Below are 13957 nucleotides of genomic sequence, written 5' to 3'. Positions count from 1 at the left end.
AGCACATCAACTTCACCAATCTTGATCTGGTCAAGCCTGTTTCCCAGATCCTCAAAGTTCTCATTCACAACAAGGTCCCTTTCCTTGATGAAACCAAAGCAGAAAACTCACTTAGGGCTTCCCCTATCTGCTCAGACTCCATGCAAAAGTTCCCTACACTATCCCTGACCGACACTACCTTCTCCCTGATCATTCTCTTATTCCACACGTATGAGTAAAATGCCTTTGGGTTCTCTCTAATCCATCCAAGCCAAGCCTTTTTCGTGACCCCTGCTGGCTCTCCTCAGTCCATTTCTGAGCTCCTTTCGAGTAAGCCTGTAATCCTCTAAAGCTGTGTTAGATCCACATTTCCTCCGCCTTACGTAAGCTGCCTTCTTCCTTTTGATGACGAGCTCCTCTGTTCTCATCATCCAAGTCTCCTTAATCTTACCCCTTCTTGCCTGTCTCAGTGGAATAAATTTGTGCATCACTCACTACAACTGCTTCTTAAACAGTCTCCACATGTCTGATGTGCCCTTTCTGTGGAACAATTACTCCCAATGTGTACTTCCCAACTCCTGTCCATAATTTCCTTTTCCCCAATCAAATATCTTCCCTAGGTAGCTGCTCCTTTCCCTCTCCAAGGCTATGGTAAATGTGAGACAGTTGTGGTTACTGTCACCAAAGTGTTCTTCCACCGTGAGATCTGACACCTGTCCTGACTCATTGCTGAGCACCAAATCCAAAATGGCCTCTCCCCTCATTAGTCTACCTGCATACTGAGTAAGGAAACCCTCCTGACCACACCTGACAAAAACGGCTCCATCCAAACCATCTGCACTAAGGAGGTTCCAGTCAATATTGGGAAAGTTGAAGTCACCCATAACAACAACCCTTCGACATCTGCATTTTTTCCAAAATCTGCCAGCCTGTGAGTTCTTCGATTTCCCTACTGCTATTAGGAGGCCTGTAGAAAACCCCTATTGTGGTGGCTGTTCCCTTGCTGTTCCTAACTTCCACCCATACTGACTCAGTAGACAAACCTTCCTCAACAACCTTCGTTTCTGTAGCTATGATGCACTTTCTGATTAGCAATGCTAAAACCCCTCCGCTTTTTCCAACTTCCCCTATTCTTTGTGAACGCTGTAAACCCTGGAACATCTAGCAACCATTCCTGCCCCTGTGAAATCCACATCTCCGTTATGGCCACAACATCATAGATCCATGCTCTAAGTTGATCACTCTTATTTCTGACACTTGTTTTAAAGCAGACACACTCTAACTGATCCCTTTGTTTTATCACATGAAAAACTTTCCCGATAGATTCACTATGTTCTGTCACTGCCCCATCTACAACTACCCACTTCTCAAATATGTAGCTCTGGTTCCTACCCCCTTGCCAAACCAGTTTAAACCTTCCCGAATCCCACAAACGAATCTCTCACCCAGGACATTTGTGCCCCTCCAGTTCAGGTGCAACTCGTACAGGTCCCACCTTCCCCAGAAGGCATCACAATGGTCTAAGTATCAGTGCACTGAGTGACTAGGGGAGGATTGGATGGTCAGCACAGACTCAATATTCTCTTTCAAAAGAGAGTTTGAAAAATACACAAAAAGAAAAAAAGGCTCAAGCGTGGAAAAGGCAAAAAATGGGACTAAGACACTGGTCATTGAGACTTGATGGGCTGAATGATGGTTTAGTTCTGTGCTGTTCAATGACTCTCTTCTATCTATATATAGACTTCCTGAAGGCCTTCAGTGAGGTTTTGAAGAAAGGATTTGACTGTTGGTGACCCGCAGGAGACTGCATTTGGACCTGAGCTGCTTGTAGTTTTTAGGCAAGACTTGAATAGAGGAGTGAGCTCTACATTGAAGGTTGCTGATGATATCGAATGAATCGCATAAGTTGTGGAAGTGTGACATCACCTGCAGATCAGAGGATTGTTTTGTCCATGTACAAAACTCACTCAAAGCTATTAAACAGGTCCAAATGAAAATTAAATCCTCAAATTGGCCTTTACCTTGGGGACTGGAAAGCAAAGGGGTGAAAGTTAAGTTCTGTTTGATGCAACCTTTGGTTATATTCTATTTGGAGTAACTGCATTTAGATTTGAGCACTGTACCTCAGCAGAATATATTGGCATTGAAGGGTGTGCAGCGCAGATCTTGTGGAATGATACCTGAACTAAAAGGGTTTAGACAAAGTGTGTAGGTGAAGCTAATTCAATAGTGGTTCAGACTGATGGAGGTGCACGTTCGGAAGTGACCTTAAATTGTAATTGCATGATTGTAATTCCCCTGCTTGGGAAAAGGAATCTTGTGTGATAATAGTCAATAATTTTATTTAACACTATCATAAATAGGGCTCAGGACTTGAAAACTAAAAAGCACCATATCCCTGTGGTTGACCGGACACCCTTGGAGCCCCCACCGATTGTCGTTGTTGTCATGGGACCCCCAAAAGTTGGAAAGAGTACACTCATTCGATGCCTTATTCGAAACTTCACGAAGCAAAAGCTAACCAACATCAGGGGCCCAGTAACTGTAATTACAGGTATGTCTATAAATGTCAACACTTAAAATTATTTGATGATACTGAGTTATCCAGATTGTGTAGTATATTGGTTGATCTATCAACATTTGTACCTGTGTTGTCAAACTGTTTTGATTATTAAAATGATGATCTCAAAACGTACACTCCAGGACCAGAGCTGCTTGCCATATTTAGGCAGGACTTGAATAGAGGAGTGAGCTTTACATTGATTGCTGATGATATCGAATGAATTGCATAAATTGTGGGAGTGTGACATCAGCTTCCTTGTATCTCTCTCTGAAATTGGGATTAATTTTCGCTAACTTTTCATTATCCTTTGAATAGTCGTTACAGGTTTTTATGGCTAAATATGCTTTGGTTTTGAACAGGAAAAAAGCGCCGTATCTCCATCATGGAATGTGGGAATGATATGAACTCGATGATCGATTTGGCCAAAGTGGCTGATCTGGTGAGGAACCAATTTTTGTTTGCTTTAGTTAAAAAGCCTGACGTTTGTGTAAAAGCATTACAAGATATAATTAACGCTACTAAGTAGCATATCTCAGCAGTGCGAAAACTGAGTAGTTTGAGTTTAAAAGCAGTGGAAGTGGTGAGAAGTCTTGGCCTCTGGGTTCAGAACAGACTGGTATTTGGAAAAAATATGCAATTGTAGCATCATCATGAAGCGGATAATTTGTGAGTGATTTCTTGTCAACCTTTAGTAATTTGTATGACTTATTAATAATTGTAAGGTTTTATGAACAACAGTAAGGTATATTTATACATAGCTATTGTAAAGCTCATTATGGTTAGTAAGGTTTATTAAAATAAATTCAGACAAATAAAAAGTTACAGCATAATTAATAAGGATGACAGACAATGCCATATTTTGCAGCTGCATTGCGGGAGTTGATAGGTACTGGCATGGTCCAAGACAACTGCATCAGGAGCAAGTGTCTGTAGCTCAAACAGCTTTGGCTGTCTGAATGAGCTTGACACTGAGGTACAGGGACTGTGTTGCACTAGGGGTGGGGAAAGTTATCTAGGCACTTACTTTCTTTCAGAAGACAGTCTGGATAGTGTCATTTGATTTGGCTAGTGGTCAGGGTCAAGACGATGTAAGAGGGCAAAGTGGATAAAAATTGAAGATGCTCGACCTTTGCAATGGTCCAGCAACTTCTGGTAACATGTATGGATAAGAAAGTGGATTGCAGAGTGAATGAGTGAACTGACCAAGGTAGAAGCCATTTAGGCAAGGAGTAAATATGAATGAAGCGGTAGCAGACATGGTATATTCAGAGGGATAGACACTGTTCTCTGTATCTGAGTGTGTCAGTATAGAAGGCTCTGTTGTCTCCCTGGTGTCAGGGTTTGGGACATCTGCTCAGGGCTGGAGAGAAACCTCAGTAGTGTAGTAGGGTCCACGAGGTTACCAACCACATACATAGGACCATGAAAGAGACTTTTTAACTAAATCAGAAGAACCTCCTAAGCCATGAGCAAATTGATCCTTTGAAACATCTTTATCTGATGCCAATGTGTGATTCCAAAACAGTTGCAGCAGAGATGGGCTTTGATTCATGGGGCATTGGCAGTAATATTGGAGAAAGTAGAAGCTGCACCATCGGTATAAATTTCAGCAAGTGAAAACCCAGTCAATCCATTCTTTCTTTGTATGTCAGTCCTGCCATCCCAGGAATTGGTCTGGAGAACCTTTGCTGGACTCCCTCAATAATGTTTTTCCTCAGACGAGGAGACCAAAACTGCACATCATACTCAAGGTGTGGCCTCACCAAAGCCCTGTCTAACAGGTCAGGCATCCCTACTCCAATATTCAAATCTTCTCGCTATGAAGGCCATTAGCTTTTCCTCATTGGTTGCTGCACCTGCATGTCAACCTTCAGTGACAGTTCCACTATGACACCTAGGTCTTGTTGCACCTCACCTTTTCCTAAACTGCCACCACTCAGATAATCTGCCATCCTGTTTTTGAGACCGAAATGGTTAACCTCACATTTAACCACATTCTAATGCGTTTGCCCAAGTATTTGCTCACTCAGCCAGCCCGTCCAAGTCACCTGCAGTCTCTTGCATTAGAACATAGAACATAGAACATAGAAGAATACAGCGCAGTACAGGCCCTTCGGCCCTCGATGTTGCGCCGATCAAAGCCCACCTAACCTACACTAACCCACTATCCTCCATATACCTATCCAATGCCAGCTTAAATACCCATAAAGAGGGAGAGTCCACTACTGCTACTGGCAGGGCATTCCATGAACTTACGACTCGCTGAGTGAAGAACCTACCCCTAACATCAGTCCTATATCTACCCCCCCTTAATTTAAAGCTATGCCCCCATTCTCCTCACAGCTCACACTGCCACCCAGTTCAGCATCGCCTGCAAATTTGGATTCAATTCCTTCATCCAATTTGTTAATATCAGCTGGGATGGCAGCACTGAGCACTGAGGTACCCCACTTGCTACTGCCTGCCACTCTGGAAAGGACCCGTTTATTCCAACTCTGCTTCGTGACTACCAACATGTTCTCAATGTCAATACATTACCTCCAATACTATGAGCTTTAATTTTCCTCACTAATGTCTTGTGTGGGGCCTTGTCAAAAGCCTTTTGAAAGTCCAGATATACAACATCCTTGGATTCACCCTTGTCCACACTGCTGCTCACATCCTCGAACATTTCCAGAAGATTTGTCTAGCATGATTTCTCTTTAGTGAATCCATGCTGACTTGGATCGATCCTGTCACTGTTTCCAAATGCTCAGTTATTACATCCTTAATTGTGTTTTCCCCACCACCGATGTCAGGCTAAACAGTCTATAATTGCCCATTTTCTCTCTCCCCCCTTTTCCAAAGGGTTATATGAGCTACCCTTCAATCCATTGCAACTCTTCCAGAATCTATAGAATGCTGGAAAATGATCACCAATGCCTCTACTATTTCTAGAGCCACTTCTTTAAGTACTCTGGGATGCAGAGCATCAAGCCCTCGTGATTTATTGGGTTTTATTCCATCAATTTCCCGAGTACCATTTCCTAATGAATCAGGATTTCCTTCCATTCCTCCTTTCTGCTTGACCCTGTATCTGCTAGCATTTCTGAATGTTATTTGTGCCGTCCTCAGTGAAGACAGATCCAGTTGGTCTGCTATCTCTTTGATATCCATTATGAATTCACTTGATTCTAACTGTGAGGGACCTACATTTGTCTTCACCTGTCTTGTTCTCCTCACATATCTATAGAAGCTTTTGCAGTCAGTTCTTATGCTTTCAACAAGCTTACTCTCATATTCTATTTTCCCCTTCCGAATTAAACCCTTTTTGTCCTGTCCTAAATTTTAAATTTCTCTGGGTCCTCAGGTGCGTTGCTTTTTCTGGCCAATGAATAAGCCTCCTCTTTGGCTTTAATACTATCCTTTGAGTTCTTTATTAATCAAGAACCTACCTGTCTGAAGTGCACTTAATGATTTGGCCTCCACTGCCTTCTGTGACCATGGCTTCCATAGATTCATCACCCTCCGACTGAAGAAATTTCTCCTCAACTCCATTCTAAAGAGTCATCCCTTTATCCTGAGGCTGTGCCTTCAGTCCCAGCTTCTCCTACTATCTTTTTAATTTCCATCCTATCCAGCCTTCTACATATTCTGTAAATCTCAATAAGATTCCCCCTCCCCCTCCTCCCCCCCTCCTCCCCCCCCTCCTCCCCCCCTCCTCCCCCCTCCTCCTCCCCTCCTCCTCCCCCCCTCCTCCCCCTCCTCCTCCCCCTCTCCCCCTTTCACCCTCCCCCCCTCCTCTCCCCCCCCTCACTCCCCCTCCCCCACCTCTGCCCCCCTTTCCCCCCTCCCCTCTTACCCCCCCTCATTGCATTGTTGGACTAGCAGCCAGTTTTGGTTGGGAATCGCAGCTATACAAGAGAGTGGGGAATGAGAGAGACCTGGTGTGAGTGGAATTTTTGGTATGCTGCATTTTATGAAGGTTTGAAGATTCCAATTATGTTTTTCTTTTCTTGTTGAAAAAGGATTTACAAAACCCGTTTAACAGATTGTATGGAGCAGATTTAAAATATGGTGTAGTTTGAGTGTCTCAATTAGGTGGAAGAGTGGGCAAAGATTAAAAATGACTCTGCAGCAGTTTTGGGTCAGATGTCTCAGGCAGGTTGTGGTTCTGGAAAATACCAATGTTTTCTTAGATGGTGGGCTCCTCTTCTGAGATGAAACAAGTGTGCAGGAAGCATTTTGCTAATCAAGTGATGATCAAGTAGCTGGTAGTAATGCAACATTCTTGAGATGCCATACCTCAATAAGCACTAATTCATGAAAATATAACAAATGGTAAGTGGAATGTACAGGAAACTTTAATAATGACTTTATTACAGCCATTCTGGACTAAGTGAATCTCTATCCTTCAGGTTTTAATGCTGACTGATGCGAGCTTTGGTTTTGAGATGGAGACATTTGAGTTCCTGAACATCTGTCAAGTTCATGGCTTTCCCAAAATCATGGGGGTCCTCACCCATTTAGACACCTTCAAAAACAACAAACAGCTGAAGAAGACCAAGAAAAGACTGAAGCACCGGTTCTGGACAGAGGTCTATCAGGTATAAGCAGGGAGGGATAGTGATCAAAGCACTGAATAAGCCTTGCAAATAGGCGCACGTAGTTATGGGGCAGTGAGCTATGGCAACCAAGAAAGCTCTAAATTAGATTCATGCAAAGGCACTTTTAAAAGGAGGAAGACCGACAAAAGGCAGCAATGACATGGTTAATGAGGGAGAGAGAGAGAGAAAGAAAGCTCCACTACTAACTGACACAGCAGTGAATATGCACAGTTGCTGCCTTTGCTGTTTGAGTTCATGTATGTCCAGGAAAAATTAACAAACAGCAAAATTCACAGCTGATCTTGGAAGAAATTGATGGGAGAGCTCACAGCACAGGAACAGGTAAATGTATAGTTTTTTAAATGTAAACTTGCTATAAATCGACAGCACTGAGTAGAGTGGGTTCTTTCTTGATTATTTGTTTTATTGAGATCTGTCTCTTGATTAAATTTTTAAAATATAAATCATAAGTACAAAGTTAGCCTGGAGCACTGTCTTTTTTTAGAGCATAAGGCAGTGCTTTTTTTTTGGGTCTCTAGATTGTGAAGGAGCCAAGATGTCCTTCAGTAGAATGATGTGCTCTTCTTGTTGGATGTGGGAGTTTAGGGAGAGTTTCCATGTTACTGATGATTATGTCTGCAGGAAGTATGTTTGGTTGTGAATCCTATCAGATCGCGTGGATCGGCTGGAGCTGGGGTTAGAGGCAATGACAAATTTACAAGAGCTGGGGGGTGTGATGGATGGCAGTTATAGGAAGGGAGAAAAGCTACAGATACAGTCAGGTAGATGGGTGAACTCCAGGAAAGGTAGGAGAGGTAGGCAGGTAGTGCAGGAGTCTCCTGTGGCTAACCCCACCTCAAACAAGTATGCTGTTTTGGAAAATGTAGGGAATGATAGACTCTTGGGAATGTAGCGCGAACAGCCAAGTTTCTGGTATCGAGATGGACTCTAATGTAATGAGGGGTACGTTGAGGTCCAAACAATTGATTGTGATAGGGGACTTTCTAAGTCCGAGGCACAGACAGTCATTTCTGCGGCCAGCAGTGAAAAATCAGAATGGTGTGTTGCCTTCCTGATGCCAGGATCGAGGATGGCTCAGAGAGTGTGCAGAATGTTCTCAAAGGGGAGAGGGCCCAGCAGGAGGTCATTATACACATTGGAACCAACGCTATACGAAGGGAAAAGGATGAGATTCTGAAGGGAGAATATAGAAAGTTAGGCAGGAATTTAAAAAGGAGGTCTTCAGAGGTAGTAATATCTGGATTACTCCTGGTGCTATGAGCTAGTGAGGGGAGGAGCAGGAGGATAGAACAGATGAATATGTGGCTGAGGAGTTGGTGTAGCGGAGAAGGGTTCACATTTCTGGATCATTAGAATCTCTTCTGAGTAGAAGTGACCTGTACAAGAAGGACTGATGGCACCTGAATTGGAAGGGGATGAATATGCTCGCAGGGAGATTTGCTAGACCTGCTCGGGAGGATTTAAACTAGTATGGTAGGGGATGGGGCCCAGGGAAATAGTGAGGAAAGAGATCAATTTGAGACTGGAACAGTTGGGAAAAGGATCAAGTCAAACAGTCAGGGCAGGCAGTACAAAACAGAGAACAAGGTAGGACTGATCAACTGCATTTATTTCAATGCAAGAGGCCTAACGGGGAAGGTAAATGAACTTGGCATGGTTAGGAACATGGGACTGGGATTAGATCAGATTAGATTACTTAGTGTAGAAACAGGCCCTTCGGCCCAGCAAGTCCACAGCAACCCCCCGAAGAGCAACCCACCCAGACCCATTTCCCTACATTTACCCCTTCACCTGACACTACAAGCAATTTAGCATGGCCAATTCACCTAACCGTGGGCGGCACGGTGGCACAGTGGTTAGCACTGCTGTCTCACAGCACCAGAGACCCGAGTTCAATGCCCGCCTCAGGCGACTGATTGTGTGGAGTTTGCACATTCTCCCCGTGTCTGCATGGGTTTCCTCTGGGTGCTCCGGTTTCCCCCCACCGTCCAAGGATGTGCAGGTCAGGTGAATTGGCCATGCTAAATTGCCCGTAGTGTTAGGGGAATGGGTCTGGGTGGGTTGCGCTTCGGCGGGTCGGTGTGGACTTGTTGGGCCGAAGGGCCTGTTTCCACATTGTAAGTAATCTTTTCAAAGTAATGAGTGAGGTGGATAGAGGAACAAAAGCAAAAGGGCATTGATTTAAAGTGTTATGCAATAGAGGCAAGACTGATGTGAGGCAAAAATATTTTCATTCAGTAAGTCTTGAAATGTGGTGGAGGCAGTTTCAGTAAAGGCTTTCAAGAGAGCATTGGATGAGTATTTGGATAAAAGTAATGTGCAAGAGTATGAGGGAAAAAGCGGGAGATTAGTGCTTAGTAGTCATGCTCATTAAATGAGTCATTGCAAATCTGATGGATAAAATAGTGGCCTCATCACACTTCTGTGATTCTGTGGTTGAGATTTCTTTTGGAAAACCTGAGGCAAAGGCGAGGTATCAGAAGGAATGTACAAACCTTAAAGCAGCCAATTGATCTGACACTTCAGTTACCACCTGCCCCACGTGACAGATTATGCAGGTTGTACAATGGGTGTATTGGCCAATTTTGAACTCATGGAATCAGAGAAGGCAGGTTATCTGTAATTTCCTGAGACTGCCTGTCTGAGCAGATAAGACTGACAACATCCAGTATCTAGGTCATAACTGGGGTTTTGGCCGTAGTGAGCATTGCCAAATCTATCCAGTTTGTTTTCTGTTTATTCCTTCCTGACATACGGATGTCTCTGTCAAGGTTACCATTTGTTGTCATTCTAAGTGGCTTCCAGGGCCATTCAAATGGAAGCTTGTGTTGGGAACATACTCTGAAATTTAACAAAAATGATACATAAAGGTAAATATATGGTGCGTTACTTTTAAAAGTTACTTGATTGCAGTGATTCCTTGTAAATATTCTCACTGAACAGATTTAATCATTTTTATAAAACTGCCAAACTCTGTCTCTGGTTTTACTGGCTGTGAAACTGGTATAGTGGATAGATACATCCTCAGAATGGTCTTCCCTGGGTCTGATTTATCTTGTCTGATGTTACACTGCAGCTGCCATAATTAAACTCAGCATTGTTTCTATTACTTGAGGAAGGGAGAGCTGTTCATGGGAGCAATCTGACGGTAGGGGAAAGGATCAACTCCAACTTACAGTTCAACAACTGATTCTTCCATTGAAAATAAATCCGTTTGCATTGCATGGAATGTCATGACACCATCTGGTTTTGTGTGTCAGTACATTAGGTGGGCTACACATTGTATGAAGAAAATTGTACAGCTTGCAATGTGACGGTAAGTGAGGCACTGCCTCACAAACTCTTCTGACTGCCAGTGCCTACATTTTATTAATAATGACAGTGGCATTTTTTTGATTTTCTAGGGTGCTAAGCTGTTTTACCTCTCGGGTATGGTTCATGGAGAATATCAGAAACAGGAAATTCACAACCTGGGCCGATTTATTTCTGTGATGAAGTTCCGGCCACTGGTGTGGCAAATGGCACATCCATATGTTTTGGCTGACAGGTAGGTTAAAGATTTTTCTTTAAAGATGGAGAACTACAGACGTGCAGGTTGGAGAGCCAGGATGTAATGTCTACATGATTCTGGATTAAAGTTGTTGTGGGGTGGGGGGAGGGGGGGAGCGGGGAAATGAGACTGGGAAGAATGATTTTCAAAATTGGGCTTATATCTTAGTATTGATTAGGGAAAACATTTGTGCTAAGAATAGAGAAGGTAATGTACATAGAATATTTTGGCATTGTGCAAAATTGCACCAAGTTCGATTAGAGCAGCCAAAGAACCCCACTGTTAGAGGTAAGATACGAGGCTCCCTTTGAATTATGGGGCTTCCTTTGGAAGGAATTGAACAGCTATTCTGTCTGAGGAGGTGTCAGTGCTGGGAATTGGGCTGCTTTTGTGCTGCATCTATTTTAATGCAGTAGGAGCTGGTTCAAGAGCTGGTTAATATTTAAGTCTGGAGTATATCTTCCTTTTCTCCATTATTCCAAACCTCCACATGTTCATATTAAAGAGAAAGTGCTTTGCTTCTCCAGGAAGCTATATGTCTGTTATGGATTCCTGTGGACCCCCATGGTGTAAACCTCTTCTCAAAGTTCATAGATAGAAATGATCTAAAATTGCAAGATTGCCTGGAATTTGTCAGTAAGTACGTGACTGTAACAAATGCTATTGCCAGCCCATCCAAACATTGCAATGCACCAACATGTACTCGGAGTGATAAAGTGTGGACAGAACTAAGTCATGCTGCTGTTATTTCAGAATGGAAGATCTGACCAATCCTGAGGACATACGCAAAAACCAAAAGTGTGACCGTAAAGTTTCATTATATGGGTACCTGCGTGGGACATACCTCAAGAACAACAGTCAGATTCATATTCCAGGTATTTCTCAAAATTCATTGAAATTTGTTTACGGGTTTAGTTGTGTCTTATGAGGAAATGAACTGTACAAGCCAGAAGAGAGAGGGTGCAATCTCTCAGCTGACATTGCACATAAAGACAAGGCTTCTGTTTGCCGCCTTAAGGCAACTCGAGACTTGAGTCATCAGCAGACTCTACAAATGAGAGTCTGGTCAGAGTTTGGAACTTAAACATTGTCAGGCAACTCCCGTTGTTATAGATCCATGTGTGTTCAGTGTCATTCTTTAGTTTGTCACTCAGTGGGAGAGGTCTCTGTATTTTAAAAAGGACAGTTATGGTAAACAGATTGTATATTGTATTTAGTCTTATTTTGTTGTTCTTGGCTTGAGCAGTTAGAATATGATGAATGATTTCTTTGGCCATGGGATATGGGAGGGCAAAACTATTAGTCTGAGGTCAACTCTGGTTCCCTGTGAAGCAGCAGCTTCAACTGCGATGTTGGGACATTGACTAATATTGAACAGTCCGTTCCTAATAAGATTACATTCAATTTCTGCCTCAACTCCATTTATACATCATTGATTCATATTCCCTTGTCATCCTTACCTGGTAAAGGAATTGAAAATTCAATTGATCAGAGACTATGAATACCGAAGAATGTTCCATATCTTCCGGAGTCTGGATAGTTGATGACTGATATGCACTGGATGCATGATGCAGATCGAGACGCGAGGAAGTCTTCATGTTCTAACAATGCAGCAATTGCCTATTAGAAGTTTCATTTTCTGGCAATTGGCTAGTGTCTGAAAACCTTCATAAAAATCAGCAGAATTGAGTTTGAGCTTGAGATTTACAGAGGGGGCCTGAAACTTGTCTGATCAGATAGACAGGAAATGTGGGAGGAATTAAAAGCTGCTTAAGCTTTGAACTTGACCCCCACCCCGAACAAACCCATACTGAATTACCACCAGTTGAATCACACTCACTGACTATCTTCTCCAGACATTCCGCCAATCACACATAGGTGCACACACACACAGGACCGGTGTGTATAACTACACCCCCTGCAACAATGTGCCTCGCCTTCACTTCCATGGTGTCCACACATATATAGCTACCGCCCTGCCTCCTTCCTTCACTTAGTTGCCGTTAAAGTGGCTTTACAATATTTAAATCTTGTAATATGCCAGCTAACCGTGAAGGAAAGATGAGTGATTTCAATGTGAATTCACGCTGTCGCTGCCTGTCTTGATTCCCACCATCTGGATGAAAAATATTTTCATCACATTCCCTCTAAACCACCTCCTCCTTATCTCAAATCTATGGCCCCCATAATTTTATGCATTTCAATTGTGTCACCCTATGATCTCTTCTGCTGCAAGGAAAACAACCTGTCTCTAGAGGCTGAACAGGCTGGGGCTGTTTTCCCTGGAGCGTCAGAGGCTGAGCCGTGACCTTATATAGGTTTATAAAATTATGTGGGGTAAATAGGCAAAGTCTTTTCCCTGGGGTCAGGGAGTCCAGATCTAGAGGGCAGAGGTTTAGGGTGAGAGGGGAAAGATATAAAAGAGACCTAAGGGGCAACATTTTCACACAGAGGGTGGTGCGAGTATGGAATGAGCTGCCAGAGGATGTGGTGGAGGCTGGTACAATTGCAGCATTTAAGAGGCATTTGGATGTGTATATGAATAGGAGGGTTTGGAGGGATATGAGCCGGGTGCTGGCAGGTGGAACTAGATTGAGATGGGATATCTGGTCGGCATGGATGGGTTGGACCAAAGGGTCTGTTTCCTTGCTGTATATCTCTATGACTCTATAACTAAGATTCTCTAGCCCAGGTAAATTGTCTGTGACCCTCTCCAGTGCAATCACGCTCCTATAATGTTGATTCCAGAATTGCATGCAATGTTCTAGTCATTGCCATAATTCTGTGAGAAATCGGGACAGGTATAAGGCCATTTGGCTCCTTGAGCCTGCTCTGCCATTCGGTATGATCATGGTTGATCCACCACACTTTATGTCCACTTGTCCACCCTTCACCCACAATCCTTGATTCCCTTCTGATTAAGCCTTAAATGTGTACAAGGATTCTGCCCTCCCAGCTGTCTCTTGTCAGGAGTTCCAAAGACACTCAACCCTCAGAGAAGAACCTTTTGCGATGTAGCCTTTTGAATCCAAGTCGAAAAACTGGTCTGTGCTGGGTCTTTGAATTTCTCAATGAGATTGTCCCTCAGTCTCCCAAATTGAAACTGATCTCAGAATTTATCCTTCACCTCAGGGTAGAAGAGAAAATTACAAACAGTTAAAGTGAAATTAATCACCACTTTGAGGGTCTTTGGCAGTGGTTGAATCTCGACTTTCACGGAAGACGAGAACAGGGGTGAATGATGTTTTTGTCCTTTCA

General features: G+C 43.2%; 1 protein-coding gene across 1 annotated transcript in view; it reads left to right on the top strand.

Moving 5' to 3' along the window:
• bms1 (BMS1 ribosome biogenesis factor) overlaps window positions 1-13957 on the top strand; it is a 110810-nt gene that overhangs the window by 5415 nt on the left and 91438 nt on the right. Inside the window, exons 3-7 of the mRNA XM_072582918.1 lie at window positions 2343-2533; window positions 2902-2981; window positions 6940-7128; window positions 10554-10696; window positions 11453-11574. Coding sequence (XP_072439019.1) covers window positions 2343-2533; window positions 2902-2981; window positions 6940-7128; window positions 10554-10696; window positions 11453-11574 — 725 coding nt within the window. The remainder of the gene's footprint in view (window positions 1-2342; window positions 2534-2901; window positions 2982-6939; window positions 7129-10553; window positions 10697-11452; window positions 11575-13957) is intronic.

This window comes from Chiloscyllium punctatum, chromosome 13 (genome assembly GCF_047496795.1).
Source record: "Chiloscyllium punctatum isolate Juve2018m chromosome 13, sChiPun1.3, whole genome shotgun sequence".
NCBI lineage: Eukaryota > Metazoa > Chordata > Chondrichthyes > Orectolobiformes > Hemiscylliidae > Chiloscyllium > Chiloscyllium punctatum.
Note: the sequence above shows the minus strand (reverse complement) of the source record. Positions and strands in the feature narration are given on the sequence as shown.